This window comes from Stomoxys calcitrans, chromosome 2, assembly GCF_963082655.1.
Source record: "Stomoxys calcitrans chromosome 2, idStoCalc2.1, whole genome shotgun sequence".
Lineage (NCBI taxonomy): Eukaryota > Metazoa > Arthropoda > Insecta > Diptera > Muscidae > Stomoxys > Stomoxys calcitrans.
Window position 1 is genome coordinate 111,531,369 of NC_081553.1, and position 25,601 is coordinate 111,556,969.

At 42.1% G+C, this 25,601-nt stretch overlaps 1 protein-coding gene across 4 annotated transcripts in view; it reads left to right on the forward strand.

Annotated features, from left to right (window-relative positions):
- Window positions 1-7,170: 7,170 nt before the first annotated feature.
- LOC106091264 (bromodomain-containing protein DDB_G0270170) overlaps window positions 7,171-25,601 on the forward strand; it is a 460,861-nt gene continuing 442,430 nt past the window's right edge. For all 4 annotated transcript variants that reach the window (XR_009397067.1, XR_009397068.1, XM_059362546.1 and 1 more), the window contains exon 1: window positions 7,171-8,845. Coding sequence is in view for 2 of the 4 variants with exons in the window: in XM_059362546.1 (XP_059218529.1) it covers window positions 8,078-8,845 (768 nt within the window). In the remaining 2 variants the exon portion in view is untranslated. The remainder of the gene's footprint in view (window positions 8,846-25,601) is intronic.

The following is a 25,601-nucleotide window of genomic DNA, read 5'->3' on the forward strand; positions in this document are numbered from 1 at the left end:
TCATCTTCTGCATGCCCTACACATGCTACCATTTGCAGCACAGATTTTGCATAAATGAGCTGGTAGTCCCATGTGTCCCATTATGATACCGAAAGCTTTACTGACTTCCTTCTTTCTTCCTTTCAGTAATAGCCTCGTCTTCTCACTATGTGGATCTCCCATAGGATTTTAGCCGTCCTACTGACCGTTTCTCTGTTCCACAGGGCCCACGTCTTTTACACGGACTGCGTCGACCAGAAAGGATTCGGGTTAATCAATTTTATTGACGGCGGTTCTCTAGCCATCTCTGCCAAATTGTCTGCTTTTTCATTTCCAGTTGCTCCGCTATAGCCCGGCATCCAAACGAGCGAATCGATGCAATCCTCAGAAAAGGTGTTAATCTACTTCTTACACTCCAAGACTGTTCGTGATCTTACCGTCCTGATTGTCATTGCCCTTATGGCCTGTTAACTGTGCATAAAGATGTTCATACTCGACATCCTCGCGTTAACACCGCACCACCTCACGCATTCCGTGATGGCCCGGATCTCCTCCTGCAGGACCGTATTATGAGCAGGCATTTTAAAATAGATCTCAGTTCCTGAGTTCCCAATGTAGACCCCCAGGCCCTCGCTCTCCCCTCTAGCTTTGATCCATCCGTGTAACATGATCTTCCAGATGTCAATACTACGGTTCCGTCAAGTGCCTCGCACTCGACCTCAATTGTCGTCTCAGGTAACCGATCGAAAACCTCTTCCCTTCCTATTGTCGTCTCGATAATATGAGCTGCTCCTCAATCCTCAATCCATTCTCCCATCGCCTTAAGTCTCATAGCCGCAGTGGCTGCCTCGCACTTAATCTGTATCTCTATGGGTCGTATATCTAGAATAGTCTCCAGTGCCCTAGTGGGCGTGGTCCTCATCGCTTCGCCTATGCCAAGACAACATGATCTCTGAATCTGTTGTATTGTTGTGGTAGCTGTGTGTTGTGTTCTTTCTTTCGTCTGCTTGGTTATGTTGAATGTCCAGATCTAGGAACTCTGCGACTTAGATGTGGTGTGTCCAGAGGGATCTGGGTTTGAGACGAAAGGGTTGTTGTTGTTGTTGTTGTAGCAGTTTATTGTGTACTATCTTTCGTCTGCTTGATTCTGTTGAGTGTCAAGACCCAGGAACTCCGCGACTAAGATGGGGTGCGTCCACAGGGATCTGGGTCTGAGTCGAGTGGGTCTGGCCGGGCAGTTAAACAGGTGACGTGTATCGTGCGGTCCCTGGTTACAGTCTGGACATACATCTTGCACGTCGGCATCAATCCTAGCTCTGTGGGAATTGAGGCGGCTGCATCTGCCGGAACGTAATTGAGCCAGAATCACTCTGGTTTGCCGGGGGAGGTCGATTTCTTCGGGTGCAATGGGTGGCGGTCGTACTCCAAGGACTACATTCACCCGGTAGCCAGTTAACGCGTCTGCTACCGTGTCTGCATGAATGTTGTTCAGACCCGCTTGATATGCCGCTTGATCTAGAGGTTCTCTCTTGTAGCGCTGGACCTCACGCTCTAGATCATGTAGATCTACCTTAAGGCTTCTGGGCGGTGGGTATCTATCCACAAGATGATGATTTGGATGATTTCTGCGATAACAGCCCAAAAGGTATTGCTTAGACAGCATGTAGTTATGTCTTCGCACTGGTAGGATCTTTGTCTCCTGGTGGAGGTGGTCCACATGAGAACTAAGGAGGCAGCCCGTCGCAGTTCGGAGGGCGGCATTCTGACAGATCTGAATATTATTCCACTGCGTGTCACAAAGCTGACGTGACCACACTGGCGCTGCATAACTTACCACAGACCGGCCAATTGCTTTGTACGTGGTCAACAAGGTTTCTTTGTCTGCACCCCAAGTGCTGCCAGCGAGTGACTTGAGGACCTTGTTTCTACTTTTGACTTTATTGCAGATTGCTGTGGCATGTGGGGAGAAAGTGTAGGAGCTGTCAAATGTGACGCCAAGTATTTTGGGACACTTGATGGTCGGAATCAATTCTCCATCGACCATCATAGTCAGCTCAGAATTCACCTCACGCGTATTTGTAGTGAACAGTGTGGCTGAAGATTTGGTGGCGGATATCTTCAGATTTCTTGCAGCGAAATATGAGGCAAGCTCGTTGAGGTAGACGTTCAACCTATCGCAGATGTCATCAATGGGTGGGGGGCCTGATGCCAAGATCGTACAGTCGTCCGCATATGATACGATCTCTATGCCGTCTGGAGGAGGTGGAATGGAGGAAAGGTAGAGGTTAAACAGAGCCGGAGATATCACCCCGCCTTGGGGAACTCCCTGTTTCACTCTACGGTGTTTTGACTTCTTATCCCTAAATTCCACAAATGACTGGCGACCACACAGATAATTCGCGACCCAACGTTTAAGGCCTGGCTGGAGGGACGTGTTGGCGATGTCCTCAAATAATTTGGCATGGCTGACCGTGTCGAATGCCTTCGATAGGTCCAATGCCACGAGGACCGTCCTATCACATGGCCTGGGTTGATTGAAGCCACGGCAAATGTGTGTGGTGATGGCATGCAAAGCTGTTGTTGTGCTGTGCAGTCTCCGAAATCCGTGTTGATGCTCGGCGAATGGAAATTCTCCTACGAGGCTCGGGAGGAGTAATGCCTCAAGCGTCTTAGCCACTGGTGAGAGAAGGGAGATCGGTCTGTACGACTCCCCCAAACTCGGGTCTTTACCAGGCTTCAGTAGCGGGATCACTCTGCCCATTTTCCAGACATCGGGAACTATAAGAGTGTTCAATGACAGGTTAAGGACAGTGGTAAGGTACTCAACTCCAGGTAAATCCAGATTCTTCAGCATCAATGTAGAGATTCCGTCGGGGCCCAACGCCTTGGAAGATTTGGCGCCACGGATGACATTCGTAACTTCGCCCACGGTAAATTGTGATGGCTGTTCATCGGCTCGGAGACCACGAATACGGCGAATGGCTCTCCTCCTTGCCCTGTCTCTCTCGGGATGCACGATAAATTGACGGTTGAACAACCTGGCGCATCTCTTCGGATCAGTCACGGTTAACTCGCCAAAAGTGACTGAGGTCCTGTCGTCCCGTCTACCGGGGTTCGAGAGAGACTTAACAGTGGCCCACAATTTGCCTGCACCGGTGCCTAAGTTACATTGCTCCAAGTGTTCCAGCCACAAATTCCGCTTATGTTCGTTGACTACCCTGTTTATTTCCAGATTCAGCTCGCTGATTCTGGGGTTAGCGGGGTCCATAGCACGAATCCCATCACGCTCGTCTGCGAGTACCACTGCTTGCGCCGGGAAATTGGGTCGCACTTGCGGTATTCGACCGGCTGGAATAAAGCGAGCGGCTGCTGCGTTGATGATGTCTCGGAATTTCCTCTCGGCCACAAGCACATCAGAGGGGGGTGGCAGTTCATTGAAGCGGCGATTGGTATACTCTCTGAAGCCAGTCCAATTGGCCTTCTTATAGTTGATGAACGTTCGGCGCTCAGAGGTTATGAAGTCGGGTGGTCGGTCGATGGTGAGGATTATGGGGAGGTGGTCTGACCCCAAAGAGATGACGGCTTGCCAGGATACGTCACTCAGGAGATCAGGGGATGCGATTGAGATGTCTGGCGAGCTGCTGCACCTCCTCGTAATCCTAGTGGGGGCATCCTCATTCACCGTGCAAAACGTGGAGCTATCTATCTGCTCTGCCAAAGCTATGCCACGCTGGTCGTTGCCTAGGGGAGAATGCCATGACGAGTGATGTGCATTGAAATCCCCCAGAACCAGACGACTATGGCCAGATAGCAACCCACTTATGTCGGGGCTGTAGGCCTGGCCATTAATCGGGACACAGCTGCCAACCGGCGGTATATACACGTTGTATATCTCTATCTCGGCAGTACCAGACTTGACTGCTACCCCCATACATTCCATGTATGGGTCACTAGCGTCAAGCGCAGGCGAGATAGGTCTATACTGCACGGAATGGTGTATAACGAAGGCCAATCCCCCACCTCCATTCCTTGAGCGATCCTTACGTAGCACATTGTAGCCGTGACAACTGTGCAAGCTGCAGGTGTTAGTCAGCTTTGTCTCCTGGATCGCTGCGACCGATATGCTCTTCCGACTCATAAAATCCACAATCTCATCAATCTTGCCTCGCAGTCCATTGCAGTTTAACTGCAGGAACGATACATTTCCCGACACTGGCCTGGCAATAGTAGGGCTAGGGTGCTGTCTTTGCATAAATTGCCGTACGGGAGAGGTCGGGGGGGTCACATAGTCCGACGACGAGGACGCCGAAGGCGACGACGGCGACGCTTGTGACCCACTGCTGGCTGAGTTCGCACAGCACCTAGCGACATAGCCAGTATGACTATACTCCCGTAGCGAAGTTAGGCCAGAGCAAGAACGGAAATGTACCCACTCCAAGCACCTGTTACACCTCACCGACACTGACCGATGATGAAGGCGGTTCTGGCAAACGGAACAGAACCAGGGTCCGGGGTTCTTTTCAATCCCGGCACGGACCAAAAGCATACGGAGAAGGCACTCCGGGATGTGCCTCTCCCATGACGAAAAAAGACGAACACGTACACTGAGGCGGCAGCCCTTGCCGATGAAGATTCCATCGGGTCAATCCGGTACGTACAACCGGCTGCCATGGGATTGAGAGACGAAAGGGTCTGGCTGGGTAGTTAAACAGGTGACGTGTGGTCCCATGTCACAATCGGGACATACATCCTGAACGCTGGCATCAATGCTTGCTCTGTAGGATTTGAGGCGGCTGCATCTGCCGGATCCTAATTGAGCCAGAACTACTATGGTTTCCCGGGGGAGTTCAATTTCTACAGGTGCAATGGGAGGCGGTCGTCCTCCAAGAACCACATTCACCCGGTAGCTATTCACCGCATCTGATACCGTGTCTGCATGAATGTTGTCTAGGTGATACCGTGTCTGCATGAATGTTGTCACTGGACCTCACGCTCTTGATATATATATATCGGTCTGTCATGAAAGGGGAAAGAGGTATCCACTTGAAATTTTGCACAGATAAAGATCCTTTTTGATAGGTCAGATAATTGAATTTATATTTAAGTATAGCTTCATCGCTTCGTAACAAGATGGATTTAAGAAGGTGATCTCACGCGAACAGTTGAAAACAGCCGGTCAATTTGCCGGTATTAAGATGTCAATTCTGTGTTTACATTCACAACAAACCCCCCTATTTTTTACGTTCTCTTTGTTTGTATTTCTCTTTCTCTCGTTTCACCTGCACACGTACACATACGAGCGCAAGTTTCTTTAGTTGTGTTGAGAACAATGTGATTTTGAAATAACATCTTGATGACTGACAAGTTGTGGATTGCACCATATGATTTGTGGTTGTTGTACAAATGAGACCTCCTGTAATTATTTCGCCATTCAGCAGAAATTTTTTCAATTGTTTTTGTAATTTTACTCTTTTTGTGACCAAATACTTTACAACAACGACGTCTAACATTTCATTATATTAAATCAAACATATTAAATATAATGATAAGGAATTTAATTATAAAAAATTTCAAATAATCATATGTTGTTGATAAAAGAAACAAAATTTTACATATGATACAATACAACGCTTAACCTACGAATTCAATTTTTACATGCAAAAGGGTGTTTCGCACTTTAAGAATCTTTGTACGATTTTTATGAAATTCTTCAACGACAAGCAGTAGCCCGTGTTTTTAGCACTTGTCCATGGGTGAATTATTTTAAAGGTTGTCTCATTTGTACAACATATAAACCATATGGTGAAATCGCCATCTCGCTGATCGACAGTTTGCCACCACAAGCAAAGAAATATGTGTGGGTATGTGTGCAGAAAGTGTGCGTACGTGAGCAGAGAATATGCGAGAAAGAAGATAACAATAAAGAAAATGCAAACAAAAATCTGACTTGCAATGCAAACAAAAATCTGACATTTTATTTTCAACCTAACCTGTAGTGCAAATCACAATTAAACGTTTATTATTGTGTTATCAGAAACGTGAAACGCTTTTGACTTGGGTTTTATATATTATTTTGCTTTATGGTGTCTTAAAGCTAGATGGTTAAGAGGTGTTTCGAAAGCACCGTTGTTGATTTTTATTTTCACTCGTAATTGCAAGAAACATTCTCCAATGCATATTATGTCACCCTGTTACGCATAGAAAATTTCATTTGTGCTGCGTACCCGCAAGCAAAATTTTCGGTAACGAAAATTTCGTTTAGCATATGTCAATGCATTTCTTATGGTAACGAAAATTTCGCCAGAGGTGCATACTGTGCTTTAATGGCTCGTTTACATTGAAATTTTTATGATTTGGATTTAACTAAATCTAAAGACAAATACTGTCCGTTTACACTGCATGTTTTGGGGAATATAAGTGTCATACACAAGTGTACATACGTAATCATGAATGTGTATGGCACACATTTTGGTACCTTTATTGATTATTCAGCCATGAAATCGGGTTTATTTGGAATTAAAAAACTAATCCTGCAAAAATGGAATTTAATTTTGTATGGTAAATCCTGAAAAATACAGGATTTAGCACCTAAATCTTGAAAAGGCCATATATCCTGATTTATGAGCCAATTTAAGCGTGTGTTACGAGTAAGTGCAAGTCAAATGTACTGCAGAGAATGTCGAAAATGAATAGTTTTCGATATCATACAAGTTCTTGTGTTTTGACCGGTATAGAGCTTAAACCATATACAAAGATATTTTGTTTTTTGAGCACAAAGCCTCAAAACAAACAACAAAAGTTGCGTTTTTGAATTGATAACTATGTGCAGAGCATTGAATACAACATTAAATTTTTTAATGATCAATGAAATTTCTCGACTTTTCGTGTGAAATTATCGCTTTGCAGCATGAAAATCTATTTAATCGATAATCCTTAACGATATGTATGAAATTTTCTATCAATCGAAGAATCACCCTGTAACTGTATGACATTTCGATGACCGATATACAAATGCTCTCGCTCTCTTTCGCTCTCAAAACTGACGTCTCCATTGGCTATAGCCAGAAATGAGGAAAAAACAAACAACGGTGGCAAATTGCAAATTAAAAGAATTACCAATTAATATTGCAGAACGGAAGATAAAAATCATAAAAACCGTCTATTAAAGCAGTGTTAAATGAACTAAAAGGTTTTTAGTAACGCATATGAAATGAAATCTATAGAATCGTTTGATTCTTTTTGTGTCTGATAGAGAAGTGCAGTGAAAAAATAGCCTGCTAATAAATTCCGAGTTGGTCAATTTTTCATAAAATACAATATAAAGCATTTAGATTGAATTGCAGTTTAAATTCGAACGTAATCTTAAATTCTTCTCAAGGATACCAACTGAAATTGCGAGTGGACAAGTAAAACATTTGTCAATCTCTTTTCGTCTTTTTCGCTTTGTGTGTGTTCTATCTCCTCGTACATCTTTTGCAATTTCATTTCATTTTGTTTTTGTGCCTGCCACCCGTGGAAAAAGAAGAAGAATTGGAGTTTTTTTTTCGCTTGGCCGACTCCCCAAATATCCACGTATAGAAAGAAGTGCAAAAAGTGTTTAAAGTGTGAAATGTAAATTTGCAATAGCCACTGATTGCTGTGGTTGCGACAAAGAAATACAAGTGGCCATAGGAAGAAGTGATAAAAATACAACGTTCGTAGAGAAAAAAAAAATTCCTAAAATAAATAAGCAGACCGCAAAGTTATTATAAATGTTAAAGTCTTTGTTTTTATGACGCATGTTAGCAACACAACATGCAGCAAGCACAACAACAAGAAAGGCGACATCAGCAGCATACCGTCCAAGTATCCAAACGAAGCAATCTTCAAAATATCGCCCAGCATCAACAAAGAGCCTGCTACACCACAAAGGACACTGTAGTTTTATAGTGTATCCTCTTTTGTTTGGCCAACGTTTTCGTTGTTGTGTTTTATCGTTCGTCGTTGTTAGCTTATGCAGGGTAACTTGTTGTAAGGCGTCTGCATAAATTATTTGAAACCCCCTACCACCCCCAAACTGTTCCATCCGCCGGTAAAGCGATTATCGGCGTGAATTTCTATGGCAACATTCGTGGACTACGATGACAATGAAGGTGGAGATGATAACTCCAGTGTTACCATATGCCCCGATATGGATGGAGATGCCGCCGCAGCAGCCGACAGTCCCAGTCTCAGTCACAATGCTGGAGCACAAACACCAACGCCACCTGCAACATCCCACAGCAACTCCACTACAAATAGCAATATCACCAGCCCACATAATTCCCAGCGAGGAGTATCGAAAGCTACGACTTCAAATAACGGTTCTAATGTCATACAAAATCATAAGAAAAGCTCAAAAATTGATGCCGCCATCAATGGTGTCGATGATTTGGATGGTGTAACTGCTGCAGACAGCAGCCTTAACGTGGAGAATGATGATGGGGTGGAGTTGGGCGAGACGGGAATTACAAGGTGCGGCCCCATTACATGTGATGCAAACAACATGGGCCCAAATGCCTCATCTGCCGCAACAAACTCAGGTCTTTTGCTGTTGGATGCGCAGCCGAGGCAGGCGAACCAACAACAGCTACCGGAAGCTATGGTAGTTAACGCCTCCACCTCCAGCTCGAAGGGAACAACATCATCATCGTCCAGTGCCAAAAATTTGCTATTGTGTCGCCGATTTAAGGATTTGGGCGATACGTTGCGCAATTTTAGCTCATTGCCACTATTTATTTATGCCACTTCACCATCAACACATGCCACTTCGGCCGATGGTGTGGGTGTTGCACAAGTGGCTGTTAAAGCAGCAGAAGAAGCCGCTGCAGCAGCAAATAAGAAAAAGGTAAATAAAAAAATATTTATAAAAAATTATTCATCTTTTCCAAAATTAACTGGTTTTTAAGTATCCAGATAGAAAATAAAGCCTATCGAGCGTTGGAATGCCTACTTAAAATTTGTGTTGATTGAAAGGAAAGAAAAGTGTGAATATAAATTAAAACTATAAGGATTTTTTTTTTGAATAATGTATAGCCCCGGTAGTCGTGTCGGTGACTCGATTCGATTCCCACCAGAGACCTGCTCTGTCTCTAATGTGGTATCACAGTAGACTAAAATACTCTAAGCGGGTTTGTTTAGAAAATAGACTGCTACTCTAACCTATTGCCAACTTGCGGTGTGTTGTGTTTTCATCTTTATTTTGTTCGCTAAGCTTGTTGTTGTAGCCACGTTTGTATGTGGAGGTAGCGATCCATCCGCAAGCTGTGGATGCTACCGGTTTCTCCATACAAATCGGGGCTCAGAGTTCCAACCCGTGCAGAAGTTCGAGTCCCCCTGTTTCGAGTGCAACGGTGTTGTTGTTGTTGTAGCAATTTATTGTGTTCTTTCGTTCGTCTGCTTGATTCTGTTGAGTGTCAAGACCTAGGAACTCTGCGACTAAGATGGGGCGCGTCCACAGGGATCTGGGTCTGAGTCGAGTGGGTCTGGCCGGGCAGTTAAACAGGTGACGTGTATCGTGCGGTCCCTGGTTACAATCGGGATATACATCTTGCACGTCGGCATCAATCCTTGCACTGTAGAAGTTGAGGCGGCTGCATCTGCCGGAACGTAATTGAGCCAGATCTACTCTGGTTTGCCGGGGGAGGTTGATTTCTTCAGGTGCAATAGGAGGCGGTCGTTCTTCAAGGACTACATTCACCCGATAGCCAATTACCGCATCTGCTACCGTGTCTGCATGAATGTTGTTTAGACCTGCTTGATATGCCGCTTGATCCAGAGGTTCTCTCTTGTAGCGCTGAACCCCGCCCTCTAGATCATGTAGATCTACCTTAAGGCTTCTGGGCGGTGGATATCTATCCACAACGTTAAAGACCTGACATTGCAATGGACCAGTAAGAAATCCTATCAGCAGTCCCTCAGCCCCAGCATACGTAATGTTCTCGTTCGGTAAACACTCGGCCGGGAAGAAATTGGCGGCTTAGGCCGGGGAAATTACACTGGATGTTTACGGTTGAATCTCACATAGAGATGTCTGGAATGGCATTAGGCCTTAGCCAGCTGAGCCTCCCGCAGGATGATCAAGAAGGTAAGAGTACCGTGGACCTTTTGTGTATACCGGTAGGTTTTAAGGAGTTTATACTGAGATACTTAGATTTTGGGAGTCATTTCCCGTTTATTGGCATGTGCAGCGTTTTTCTGGCTTAGGAGTTCTTGATATTAATGCAGTATAGACGATGCTAATGCAGGAGCTTAAACGGGATCGGATGTCACGATACACATGAAATGTCAAGCGGCCATTGGAGTTTGAAACTGGTTTGAATGCAAAGAGTTTCTTGAAACCATGGAAAAAGCTATCAGACTTTGATGGGTCCCTATTCTTCAAGGAGTAGCGTGAAACGATGTGGTCGAAGAGCTAGCAAGGTATGGCTGCTGATAAGTGCCGATTATACTACCTATTGAGTGAACCCACAACTGGGCGAGGTTCTTGGTAGAGTGGACGCTATATAAAGGGTGATTTTTTACGAGCTATAGCAAAGTTGAGAAAAAAACAAACGCGTAAAATTCAGAAAAATGCATACATTTTTATTTGAATCGATAATATTTTCCATATAATTTAATGTTTGAAGCTTATTTCATGCAAATGTTGGACGTGACTGCGCCTCAAATGGTCCATCCACTCTTTCCAACATTTCGGCCGGTATCTCACGAATAAACGCTTCATTGTTGTCTTCCAATGCGTCAATTGAAGCAGGCTTGCCTGTGTAGGCACTAAGTATTTGTGCAAGACCCGGTGGCGCTCGGCCTCTCACAGAGACTTTCTGCTCGATATCGCTGATTATCCGCGACTGGCGTTGCAGCTACTCTGGAGCATTCCACTATCCACAACCTGTGGAGGCGCCCGGTAGTTCACAGCTAAGCCTTTCGTGACAGCAATGTACGCCACACAGATCGGAGCTCAAAGTTCCAGCTTGTGCGGTGCTCATAGCCGGTCCCGAACGTGAAATAAAAATTTTCACCGCACTCGCCTCTCAATAAGTCCATTGTTACGCGTGCTGTGTGGCATGTGGCACCGTCTTGTTGAAACCACTTGTCATGCAAGTCAATCTCTTGCAAAGATAAGACGGATATCATCTTACGATAGCGCTCACCATTCGCAGTTACGTTACGATTCGCATTATCTTTGAAGAAGTACGGTCCAATGATACCACCAGCCTATAAACCGCTCCAAACTGTGACTTTTACTAGATCCATTGGCAGCTCTTGCAATGCTTCTGGAAGATCTTCACTCAAAAATCGACAATTATGTTAATTTACGTACCCATTGAGCCAAAAATAAGCTTCGTCCAAAAAATGGAAAAATCGCGCGATGAATTTTCTTAGCGCACTTTATTAATAAAAGCATATTCATGGAAGTTTGACAGTGAAAACAAAAACGGAAAGATGCAAGATCCTACCCCTGCAAAGACATAACAACATGCCGTCTAAGCAATACCTTCTGGGCTGTTATCGCAGAGACCATCTAAAGCATCAACTTGTGGATAGGTATTCACAGCCCAGAAGCCTAAAGGTAGATCTACATGATCTAGAGCGTGAGGACCAGCGCTACAAGAGAGAACCTCTAGATCAAGTGGCGTATCAACTAGGCCTAGATAACATTCATGCAGACACGGTAGCATATGCGATGAATAGCTACTGGGTGATTGTGGCCTTAGAGAACGACCGCCCCCCATTACAACCGAAGAAATTGACCTCCTCCGGCAAACCATATTAGTTCTGGCTCAATTACGATCCGGCATATGCAGCCGCCTCAATTCCTACAGAGCAAGGATTGATGCCAACGAGCAGGATGTATGTCCCGATTGTGACCAGGGACCATGCGACACACGTCATCTTTTTAACTGCCCAGCCAGACCTACTGATCGCAGATCCAGGTCTCTCTGGAAGCACCCCATCTTTGTCGTAGAGTTCCTGAATCTGGACACTCAACAGAATCAAGCAGACGAAAGATAGAACACAACACACTGCGTGAGCTGTTTAAACTAGTGTTGCCAAAAAGATAATAGCCAAAAAAGAAAGAAGCGTTAGGTGCAGGATTGTTGTTGTTGTAGTCACATATTTGCATGTGGAAGTAGCGATACTTGCCAATCTCCTATAGTGTACGCGTCCTATATCTCTCAGCTGATCTTCTCATGATAACGATGAAATTTTCACATATAGTGCATAGTGGTCTCGTGGTGAAAATAGGGTACTACATTCTATGATATCTGAAGGGGGGACGGACCCTCCCCCTTACCCTAATTTCCAGAATCGCCAGATCTCAGAGATGGGTTGTGTGATTTAAGCGAAATTAAGTGTGCTCTCTTATAGTAACCTAAAACCAAAAATTTGATATCCAAATTTCGGATGGGTACCTAGAGTGGCCGCCCCACCCCAAAAACCCACCAAATATTTTTATAGAGCAACCACGACAATATAGGGCTTAAATGAAAGGAATTTGGGAGTGGAAAACGAATCTGATATTTAAATATGGAGTCAAGACATATGGAGTTGGACATATTTACCGACTATGGCAATGTGGGGCTCAAATTGATGCCCACTTTCGGGACCCATTTTCTAGGGGGCCCTTCCCCAAAACACCCCAAACAGGACTTATTGCCTGCCAATGGCAATATGGGGCTTAAATAAAATATATTTGAGAGGAGAATACAAGTCTGATATCCAAATGTGGAACAAAGTGTTGGGGCGCCCCTCCCGAAAAACAACCCACATGACAAGAGGACAAATTTACCGATCATAGCAATATGTAGCTTAAATGAAAGGTCTTTGGGAGTAGAGCATGAAAAGTCTTTGGGAGTAGAGCAATGCTCCAGCAAAGGGTACGAACATAACTACCATAGCAATGATGCTCAAATAAAAGGTAATTTAGAGTAGAATTCAAACCTGATATATATTTTTGTAGCCAAGTCACCGTGTGGACCCTCCCTAATGCACCAGCAAAGGGGACAAATATACCTACCATAGCAAAATAGGACTCAAATAAAAGGTATTTTAGAGTAGAATAAGAACCTGATATATATTTTCGAAGCCAAGTCACCGAATGACCTCCCCAACCGGACATGTTTGCCGTCTTCGGAAATATGGAACTCAAAGGTATTTGGGAGTAGAGTACGAATCTGATATCAACATTCGGGGCTGCTTAGGGGACGTTTCACCCCCATAAGAACCACCAAATGGGACGTATTTACACACCATGACAACTTTGGGCTCAAAGAAAGTGGAGCACGATGTGAAGAGTTTTTAGGGCCCACCCCACAAGCCGGCAATATTTGCTGATTATTGCAATAAGGGGCTCAAACGAAAGGTTTTTGAGATTAGAAAACTAATTTGATTCCCTTTTTTGGGGCCAAGTGTTTGGAGGACGTGTCATCCCATATACTCCCCAATATGGGGTTCAAACAAATTATATTTGAGAGTAGAACACCATGCTAATCTTTTTTCAGGGCTATGTGTTTGGGGAACCACCCACCTAACCGCCCAAAAACCCATAAATCAAACGTATTTACCAACCATGGCAATATTGGGCTCAAATGAAAGATATTGGGGAGTAGAGAACCAAAATGACACCAACTTTCAGGACCAATTTTTTTGGGGTCCACCACTTCCCCGAAAGACCGCCCAAACAGGACTTACTTACAGACCATGGCAATATGGGGCTCAAATAAAAGAAATTTGGAATAGTGTGCAGTTTTAAGCCCGCCAAAATCCGACCCAAATATGGTACACATCGGTCCATATTTTGATACAGCTTTCATATAGACCGATCTGCCGATAAAGGGTCTGAAAGCCATAAAAGCTTTATTTTTTTAATCGATTTCCCTAAAATTTTAAACAGTGAGTTATTTTTGGCCTCCTGATATCCGACCTAAATAAGGTTCAGGTCGGACTATATTTAGATATAGCTGCCATATAGACCGATGTGCCGATAAGGGGTCTGAAGCCAATAAAAGCTTTATTTGTTACCCGATTTCGCTGAAATTTGAAACAGTGAGTTTTTCTGAGCCTTACGATATCCGACCTTAATATGGTACAGATCGGTCTATATTTGGATATGGCTACGAAAAAGAGCAATATTTTGTTATACAAAATTTAACAATGACTTTTACTTATTAGATCTCTCAATATCCGTGACGAATTTTGTTCAAATCGGACCATATTTCGATAAAGTTGCTGTGGGAGCATAAATTATGCATTTTTCTCCGGATTATGACGAAAGGGGGTTTACCTATATGTTCGAGGTAGTGGGTATTCAAAGTTCGGCACGGCCGAACTTAATGCCTTTTTACTTGTTTAAAAGTGGAGTAGATCTAACATCCAAGCTTAGATGAACCTTAGCCCTGTCAAAAATAAGTATTCAAAGTATAATTTCCCGGACGGGCCCGGTTCGGCTAGCTTTCTATAGAAATGAAATTTTGATAAAATTGCCTATAGAAATAAAATTGTGACAAAATTTCCTATACAAATGAAATTCTAACAAAGTTTTCTATAGAAATGAAAAATTGACAAAATTTCTTAAAGAAACAAAATTTTGATAGAAATGAAATTTTGACAAAATTTCCTATAGAAATGAAATTTTGACAAAATTTCCTATAGAAATGAAATTTTGACAAAATTTCCTATAGAAATGAAATTTTGACAAAATTTCCTATAGAAATGAAATTTTGACAAAATTTCCTATAGAAATGAAATTTTGACAAAATTTCCTATAGAAATGAAATTTTGACAAAATTTCCTATAGAAATGAAATTTTGACAAGATTTCCTATAGAATGAAATTTTGACAAAATTTTCTATAGAAATGGAATTTTGACAAAATTTCTTATAGAAATGAAATTTTGACAAAATTTCCTATAGAAATGAAATTTTGACAAAATTTCCTGTAGAAATGAAATTTTGACAAAATTGCATGAAAAAATTACAATGAAGTTGACACCAAGGCCCCTAAAGTTGTAGTATTTTTTTAAATTAAATTTTTCTCTGTCTCTTCCTTGTAGTTGTAGTATTTTTTTAAATTAAATTTTTCTCTGTCTCTTCCTTGAAAATGTATAGCTTTTTTTTTATTTAATTAATAAACTTTTTGATACACCCTCGCATTGGAACATGCACAAAAACAAAATGAAAACATTAACTTTTAGTAAAACCGCATGGACTAGAATAACTGCAAGATAATTGATAGATTCGAAACGGTCTGTAGACCTTAGGAACAGTAATCACCCACCACTAACTAACTATTCCATTTCCACCATCCAAACATATGCGAGTTAATGCCATGCTGCTACCCATTTCATATCAAACTCTTATTATTTTTACGCTTTTAACTCATTTCGTTTGTGCCTTTCATACGTCTATCCATCCGTTGTTTTCGGTTACGGCAGTTTATTTTTTTTTAGGAATATTCCATTGCAGTTTACGAACAGAGTAGGAAACTTCTGCCTGCTACGTGCCACTTACCCCACCAGGTAAGCAGTGACAGCGGCAACGTCAACGGCAGCTTTTGGCAGTTGGTAGCCTTCATTCATACACAAATTTTCGGCTTCGTTGCTCACCTGTCTCATTGTGCGGTAGTTGGCTGCATTCTCTGTGTTATTGTTGCGTTGTTTTCGTCCACCTGGGACCGGGGGGAAGAAAGGCTCATGTGGCAAGTATTGTAGCATGTGAACGCGTGTATTTACTAAACTTTTTTAGACTGGTACTCCATCCCATCCCATATTTATTGTTACCATTTTATATGAGCATACATTCCGTTTCATATTAAAGCTGTTGTATGTATGCTGCCTTTCCTTTGTCTTGTTTTCATGGATCTTCGTTTATAATGAACAAAGGCAGCAGCATAAACAAAGGCATTCGAAGTTAATAATTGAGGGCTTTGGAGAGAAATTTGTGATGACAACAGCGAATGTATTAAACAAACAAGGTTTCAAAACTGAAATAGTGTACAGAATAAAGTATGCCAGATATTTTAATTTTGACTTTACACTATGCTAAATAAGGATTTAAGAAATTTAACATTATTGAGGTTGCCTCAATTCTTTCAAGGATATGGATTTTTATACATAGCCGAAATAACACTCTAATCGAGTAATCAAGTAGTCAAGTGCTATCCGATTCAAGATTAAGCTGAATAATAAAGGACTTCCTGCTTATAGCTTAGTTCCAATGGAGAGCCGCAGGGCCATAACAATGCGAAAACAAGTTTTACAAAGCTGAAATACTGATAAACAAGGAAGAGATTGAGCCAAAGGTTTGCCTGGTTTTCAAGAAAAAGAAAAACATACGAGCGTAAGCACCGAGGCGAATAGGTTAGCATTTCCGACTAGGACGATGATTGCCTGAGTTCAAATCCTGGTGTGGAAATCAAAACCAAATTTTTGGTCATGGTTAACTCCTTACAAATGTTGCCAACTTTGTTGTTTTTTGACCACAATTTTGGGTAGTTCCCGGTTCGTAGACTTCAGCAGTAGGGATTGGGCGGCATTAGTAAGTCCTCCAGTCAATTGAAACTTTGTAAAGAAATCCCTCTACGACCCAGGTGGCTGTAAAAATGAGGACCCTTATCGTTGGGTTAAAATATAAATCAGCGATCAAGTCTCGGCTATCCTTAATGAAATGATCAAAGTAGTCAATTTGGAATTTTGTAAATAATACATAAATTTTTTGCCTTTAGGTTACCATAGGTTAGGTTACGCAAGGTGGAAAAGAGGGTGCAGAAAGGTTACCATAAGTGTGCAAACAAAATTTTCGCTTGAATCGCCGCAACGATCTCTTGGATTTAGCGTTTTTGAAAATTAGGCTAAGTGGGAGGGTCTGTCCCCCGACATCAAATGCTCTTCAACGGCAACAAAAATTCATACAGCGCCATCTACGGGATGATTAGTCTAAACAACGAAATAAAATGTGAACGATGTGATATTGACATCTCACCCTCGGCATGATAATCACTGATCTTCGCGTCCGTCGGTCTCTCAAAAGCAACTAAGTAACTAAAAACCAAGTAAAAGCTTGCTAAATTCAGCCGGGCCGAACCTTATATACCCGCATATCATGGATCTCATTTACCAATTTCTTTGCCCGATATCTCTTTCTAGGCAAAAAAAAAAATAAAAATGGATAAGAATTGCTATGCTATGGGAGCTATACCAAGTAATGAATCGATTTGAGTCATAAAGTGGAAGTAATTGTTTAAAACTTCAGCCAAATCGGATAAGAATTGCGCCCTCTAGTGGTTAAAGAAATATTCATAATCGGAAAATCGGTTTTAATGGGTGCTATATCAGGTTATGATCCGATTTAAAGCATACTTGTCTCAGTGGTTGAAAGTCTAAACAAACTATTGGGTTGCCCAAAAAGTAATTGCGGATTTTTTAAAAGAAAGTAAATGCATTTTTAATAAAACTTAGAATGAACTTTAATATTCCATCCTATGTTTTCAATAGGATTTTGACCACGAGTTACTTTTCATTAGCGTGAAAACATGCCAAAGTCATCCCACTGCCTAAAAATTCCAAGGAATATAGACCAATTGCGATTCTTTGTTACTTGTCAAAGGTCTTTGAGAAATTGTTGTATTTGCAAATGTCGTCTTTTGTCAACGAGAACTCTTTGTTATATGTGAGACAGTCCGGATTTCGACCTAACCACAGCTGCGTAACTGCCTTGGCAGAGGTCACTGAGAGGATCAGGGTCAATTTGGAGAATGACAAGATAAATTTCCTTGTTTTTCTTGACCATTCTAAGGCATTTGACACTGTGGATCATTCCTTGTTATGTGATAAGATGAGACATCTTTACAATTTTTCCTCTACGTCCGTTCGTCTTATTTTGTCGTACCTGTCACACCGCACTCAGTCCGTCAGTTATAAGTCTTCTCTATCGGCACCTCTGCTTGTTTCAAAAGGTGTTCCTCAGGGATCAATTCTGGGTCCTCTTCTCTTTTCATTGTACAGTAACGACTTGGCGGGTCAATTGTCTTATTGTGAGGTATATATGTACGCTGACGATGTACAAATATATATCGGCAGTCCGAGGGATGAGATTGCTGAAAACATACGTCTGCCTAATCATGATCTGTCAAGAGTCAGCACGTGGGCGAAAGCCAATGGCCTGTGTCTCAACCCTGTAAAGTCCAAGTGTGTGGTTATCAGAAACAGGCTGTCTCGTTTTTCATGTGATGTCGGTATATTCATTAACGACCCTAGATTGGAAATCGTTCCTCATGCAAAGAACTTGGGCGTTGTTATTAACAGCACTCTGACTTGGAGTAATCATATCGACTCTGTCGTTGGTCAGGGATATTCAAAATTGCGTGCTCTCTGGGCCACTCAGACGGTTACTCCGCTGCGGGTTAGGTCTCTCTTGGCAAAGACTTATCTTGTTCCTGGCATTCTCTACGGCTGTGAGATGTTTGCTAATTGCGACTCGGTAAGTAGACGTAAGCTAAACACTTTTTTAATAGCGTTACTCGTTATGTATTTGGCTTGAGATGGCGCGATTTCATTTCTGAATACTCTTTATCTCTGTATGGCGTCTCCTTACAGCAATTGTTGTTCCTAAGATCGCTTACTTTCCTTTATAAACTGATCTACACGCAGGCATCGCAATATCTGTATGGATTTATTGATTTCGCCAGATCTACTAAAGGTAAAAAAATCATTCCCAAAATGTATCGGAGGCTTGTTTCTGAATGGGATATGTTCATATTCGCTGTACGTCTCTGGAATTCTCTTCCTAACGATCTGCAATTACTCAGTAACTCGGCAACATTTAAAACCAGACTTTGGAAACATTTTACTGCATTAAGTTGATGAATGTTAAGACTAATTTATATATTTATTTTTATTCTTCTATACTTACCTTAATTTCTTTTTTTTCGGATCAACTAAGTCTATTAATTCCTCTTTAATTGATAAATTCACTTTTGTTTTTTTTCTTTTAAATTCAATCTACAAAGCCACAATTGTTAGTTTTTTCCGTAAGTTATTCATTCAAAATCTGTGATGTATTGTATAGCTATAGATTCTTAGTTTTAAGAGTTTACTATGTACAATTGTTGAAGATATTACCCGCACTTTAATTATAAGAATTTTATATTCTTGTTGTGCGGGTGTAAATAAATAAATTACAAATTAAAAATTAATTGCGCCCTCTAACGGTTCAAGAAATCAAGAGCCGAGATCGGTTTATATAGGAGCTCTATCAGGTAATGAACCGATTGGGACCATACTTGGCAAAGTTGTTGGAAGTTAAAACAAAACACTTCATACTAAATTTCAGGCAAATCGAATAATAATTACGCCCTCTAGAGGCACATATCGTTTTGGTATGACTTCCAGCAATTGTGCCAAGTATGGTCTACATCAGCCCATAACCTGATATAGCCTCCATGTAAACCGATCTCCTTATTCGACTTAGATGGCGCAATTCTTATCCGATTTGGCTGAAATTTCGAACACATTGTTTCGGTATGACTTCCAGCAACTGTTCCAAGTAAGATCTTATTCAGCCCATAACCAGATATATGCCATATAAACTGATCTCCCGATTGGATTTCTAAAGCCTCTAAAGGACGCAATTTTTATCCAATTTGGCTGAAATTTGTATCCAACTGTGCCAAGAATGATTCAAAGTGGTTCATTACCTTATATAGCCGCCATATAAACCGATTTCCCAATTTCACTTCCTGAGCCTCTGGAGGCTGCAATTATTTCTCGATTTACCTGAAGTTATGGATTTGGTATTTTTCTATGACTTCTTACAGCCATGACAAGTACGGTCGATATCGGTCAATATCTTTATATAGCCCATATATATTTGAAAAAGTCATTCAAAGAACTTGACAAATGCTATCCATGATGAAGGATATATAATATTCGGCCCTGCCGAACTTTGCAAGCTTTTACTTATTCTTTTTTCTTAAGTTCTACAACACTGGGATAAACTTAAACAAAATGAAGTGCCCTATTTTAACCACGGAATCAATCTACGCCCTCTGTGGACTTGCGATTATTATCCGTTTGGATTGAAAATTTTGCACTTTGTGTTTTGTTACGACTTCCAATGGTCGTGCCAAGTATGGTCCAAATCGGTATAACCTGATCTCCCGATTAGACATCTTGAGCCCCTAGAAGCCTCAATTGTTATTGCATTGGGCTGAATATTTTTGCTTGGCGTTCCATTACGCCTTCCAATTATCTTGCCAAGTATGGGCCAAATCGAGCCATTGGAAGCGCCAATTGTTATCCGATTTGGCTGACATTTTTTGTTTGTAGTGTTTTGCTACGATCTGTCCGAAAAAAAGTCGGTTCAGATTTAGATATAGCTCTCATATACATAAATCTATTGCCCTAAATAATTGTGGGGTAGTTTAGGGTATTACATAGTCGGCTCCGCCCGACTTAAGCCTTTCCTAACTGGGTTTTTCTTAGGTTTACAAATGTTTCAATGCTCCCGCATACTGTCACCCTTGTTATATACCAGAGAAATTATTTAACACCAATTTTGTGTGTTTTAATACAGTAACAACAGAAATATAATAAAACATGAAAATCACTGGCGAATAACAGCAACATTCATATCCACTTTACCACTCTTTACCATAATTCCACTTTACCACTCTACCTCAAAGACCACAAAAATGTACATTTTTCAAGTAACAACGACATCGGGTGATCGCACTTTTGCTAACATCAACACCGTCAATACCAACACCGTCGCTGCGTCAACCACTAACTGCACTCATCGAACCAGAACAATAACAACCGAAGTAGGCACCAAATTTAACAACAGCAACAACTAAAGCACAGCAGTGCATGTGGAGCTTCTCCCTACCACTCCCTTTCACACCTTTTAAAGGAACAATATCGAAATGCGAAAACATATAAACCTTTGTGTACACAAATACACTTGAAAAAACTCTCATGTATAATTTAAACTAACACCGCTGCATTAACAGCTAAATGCTAAATTTATTACGATGTTGATGTTAATCGCAACGAAATAATCAGTAATCTTGATCACTTGTTTATTTTTAAACCAAAATGAAGAATATGCAGCTAATGTAAAGATGATTCGAGAAGCTATGATCATTTTAGACTACCCAGTCATGTATTTTTCCTCTGATATCCTCCGGGACAAATGTAGCATCCAGTATTTTATGGCTGGTCCTGGTAGTAAAGTAGCCCAAACCTTTCATGCATCCGAATTTCCCCATTTCTCGTGATATGCATCACCACCACAATGATAATTTGTTTACTTGCAGAAGCTGCTTCTTTCATTAAATTTAGCTCTGTAAGCAACAACCATGCACTACATAGAGGAAGGCCAGCCAGTAATGGTATTTATTCATATCCAGACTGGCTGCTACTGCATATTTAGTGTTTAGACCCAGGGTCTGGTAAGGGGCTTGGCGCCCTCAAAACTCAGAATTTATGTGGACAGTATGGCGGCGCTCAAGGCCATGGGGACGAGGATGGTGAGTTCGAGATGTGTGGCGGATTGTTTGGAATCCCTCGATAGGGGATTCCAGGGCGGACGAGTGCGCGAGGAGGAGTTCGTCTGCGCCAGACGGACCAGTCATCGATCTTGCCTACGTGTCATTTGTCGAGCTACTAAACACAGTAGAGGGGATGGCCAGGGCGGCGTCGGTGGCGAGGTGGGACTCGGTAGATGGTTGCCTGACTGCGAAGGCGCTATGGTCGGTCATTGACCGGAGGAAGACGAGGGAGTTGCTGTCGTTCGATAAGAGGTCGATGAGTACTTTGACGGGGGTCATAACTGGACACTGCGCCCTAGGACGGGCGGTTTCCTCACCCCCCGCACAGGTTCTCCACTCCTCCTGTCTTTTTTCTTTTATTCGTATATAACTTCTAGTCTCACATTTTCCTTCTCTTCGCTTTCTCTCTCTTTACTTTAGCCGAACATAGAATAGCATTCCAAGCGCCTCGATCTTCTGCGCTCATTCTAAAATCTCTGACACCAGGTTTCGAGGTGTCTCCGACAACTTGATCTTTCCATCGGGCTTTTGGTCTTCCCGGTTTACGTGTACCACCGTGTTTGCCTTTAAAATACTTCTTTGCTGGAGCTTCTTCGTCCATTCTGACAACATGACCTAACCAACGCAGCCGTTGTATTTTGATGCGCGTAACTATGCTATCGTCGTCCTTCAGCTCATACAGCTCGTGGTTCATACGTCGCCTATATTCTCCGTTTACGCAAACTGGTCCATTTATATTTTACGAAGAATCTTTCTCTCAAATACTCCAAGCACTGCCTCATCTGCTTTCACAAGAACCCATGCTTCAGAACCATATAACAGCACGGGTAGTATCAGTGTCTTGTATAGTGTACTCTTCGTCTCTCGAGAGGTGGCCTTGTTTATAAACTGCTTACTTAGTCCAAAGTAGCATCTGTTTGCCAGTATTATTCTTCGCTTAATCTCAAAACTGGTGTCATTCGTTTCGGTTACGGCGGTGCCGAGGTAGATAAAGTTACTGACTGTTTCAAAGTTGTGGCTCCCAACTTTCTCCATTTTCTTTGTCTGCAAGGCTTTTTGGGAGTTGAAACCATCCATTTCGTCTTATCTCCATTTACTGCCAGACCCATTTTTATTGACTCACTTTCGATTCTTTCAAAGGCTACAGTTACTTCTTCCAGTGACCGACCTATGATATCGATGTCGTCGGCATAGGTGAGTAGAATGTGTTCTCTTGCGATTAGTGTGCCATATCTATTCACATCTGCATCTCGTATAATCTTCTCCAACAGTATATTAAAGAGATCACACGATAGGCTTTCTCCTTGTCTGAAACCTCATTTGGTATTAAATGGTTCGGAGAGATTCTTTCCTATTCTTACTGAGGAACGCGTATCAGCAAGTATCATCCTACAGAGTCTTATTAATTTGACAGGGATACTAAACTCAGACATGGCTTGAAATACCTTTGAACGCAAAGGAGTATCGAAGGCGGCTTTGTAGTCAACAAAGTGATGGTAGGTGTTGACTTGTCCTTCTCGGGTCTTTTCCAGGATTTGGCGCAGTGTGAATATCTGGTCTAGGGTGGATATACCAGGTCTAAAGCCGCATTGATAGGTTTTTTTTTGGTTTTTTTAGGTTTTAATCTTTCACTTGGTACGCTCGAGAGTATCTTGTATGCGATGGGGAGGAGACTTATTACTCTGTAGTTGGCACATTCCGTCTTGTCTCCTTTCTTGTGTACGGGACATAGTATGCTGAGGTTCCAATCCTCGGATATGCGAGCCAGATTGCGCAGATAAGCTGATGCATACGCCTTATCAGCGTATTGCCTCCGGTCTTAAATAGTTCAGCGGGTAACCCGTCGGCTCCTGCTGCCTTGTTCTTAAGTCGGATCACTGCTACTTGGACCTCATTCTGACTAGGAGATAAACATTCTATACCATCATCAGGGATTGGTTTTGCGGTATCCTCTTCGCCGCCAACATCGGACACTGGCAGTTGGGTAAAATGTTCTTTCCATATCCTCAGCATGTTATCTGTGTCAGTTACCAGATTCCCTTCTTTGTCTCTGCAGGAGGATGTGCCTGCACCAAAGCCATCGGTTTGATGTTTAATTCTTTGGTAGAACTTCCGGACTTCATTCTGACTCCTGTACATCTCAATTCGCTCACACTCACGTCTTTCCATTTCCTATTTCTTTCGGCGGAATAGACGCTTCTCCTCTCTTCTTTTCTCCCGATACCTCCCCTTCATTTGGCGCGTTGCTACTGATTGCAGGGTTGCTCTATATGTCGCATTCTTGGCTTCGGTAGCATCTCGACACTCTTGGTCGTACCATGGGTTCCTTGGAGGAGGATTCCGGTACCCAAGTACGGATTTCGCGGCATTTTCTATGGAGTGGGCAATAGTTTGCCACTGCGCCATTGTATCATCGGAACAAGGAGTGCTTTCATCAAGCAGTTGGGTCAGGTCGCTTTCTAGAAAGGTCGCTTTCTCTCTCTAGAGTACCACAATGGGCCAAACTGGCCTCCGAGTGAACTCACCTTTGGTGGGCAACCCATTCAACCTAACCTAACTAACCTAAGTTCTTACAGACATTAGAAAAGGTTCTTGGACCTACAATTCTACCGTTTTCTTAGGGATGGCATGTTCACCAGGTAACTGCAGTGTTTTGGATGACTACTGTACTGTTGCCGAAAAGGGACATTTTTGCACTTCTTCGAGGAGTCTATGTTTTTGTTAGAGAGGCCGATGACATAGGTAAAAGCAGTTGAAAGATTGTTAAATAGTATCGAAATTCAGAAAATATCCTTGGCTATTAAAAGCCAACTTAACTTCTGGGTGTTCTTCTTGAGCCCAACCTCGCACTTAAACTGTTCAGCATCTGTTTTGGATATTGACTATCAAAGACCCTAATTACTCATTAAATGTAATGTTGATTTTCTCAATATTTGTTGCTATACCCTCCACCATAGGATGGGGATATACTAATTTCGTCATTCTGTTTGTAACTCCTCGAAATATTCGTCTAAGACTCCATAAAGTATACATAGTCGTCATGGCATTTGAAGTCGAACTAGCCATATTCGTCTGTCTGTCCGCCGGTCTGTCTGTCAAAAGCACGCTAACTTTCGAAGAAGTAAAGCTAGCCGGTTTAAGTTTTGCCCAAATACTTCTTATTAGTGTAGGTCGGTTGGGATTGTAAATGGGCTATATCGGTCCACGTTTTGATATAGCTGCCATAAAAACCGATCCGGGATCTTGACTACTTGAGCCGCTAGAGGGCAGAATTCTTATTCGATTTAGTTGACATTTTGCATGAGGTGTTTTATTATGACTTCCAACAACTGTGCTGAGTTTGGTTCAAATCGGTCCATAACCTGATATAGCTGCCATATAAACCGATCTGGGGTCTTGACTCCTTGAGCCACTAGAGGACGCAATTATTATCCGATTTGGCTGACATTTTGCATGAGGTGTTTTGTTATGACGTATAACAACTGTGCTTAGAATAGTTCAAATCGGCCCATCACCTGATATAGCTGCCATATAAACCGATCGGGGGTCTTGACTTCTTGAGCCTCTACAGGGAGCAATTCCTATCCGATTTAGTTGACATTTTGCATGAGGTGTTTTATTATGACTTTCAACAACTGTGCTAAGTATGATTCAAATCGGTTCATAACCTGATATAGCTGCCGTATAAACCGATCATGAAACTTGACTTCTTGAGCCTCTAGAGGGCGCAATTCTTATCCGCTTGGAATGAAATTTTTCATGGGTTGTTTTATTATGACTTTCAACAACTGTGCTAAGAATAGTTCAAATCGGTCCATAACCTGATATAGCTGCCATATAAACCGATCTGGGGTCTTGACTTCTTGAGCCTCTACAGGGAGCAATTCCTATCCGATTTGGCTGAAATATTGCATGACGTGTTTTGTTATGACTTCCAACAACTGTATTAAAAATGGTTCAAATCGGTCCATAACCTAATATAGCTGCCATATAAACCGATCTGGGGTCTTGACTTATTGAGCCTCTAGAGGACGCAATTATTATCCGATTTGGCTGAA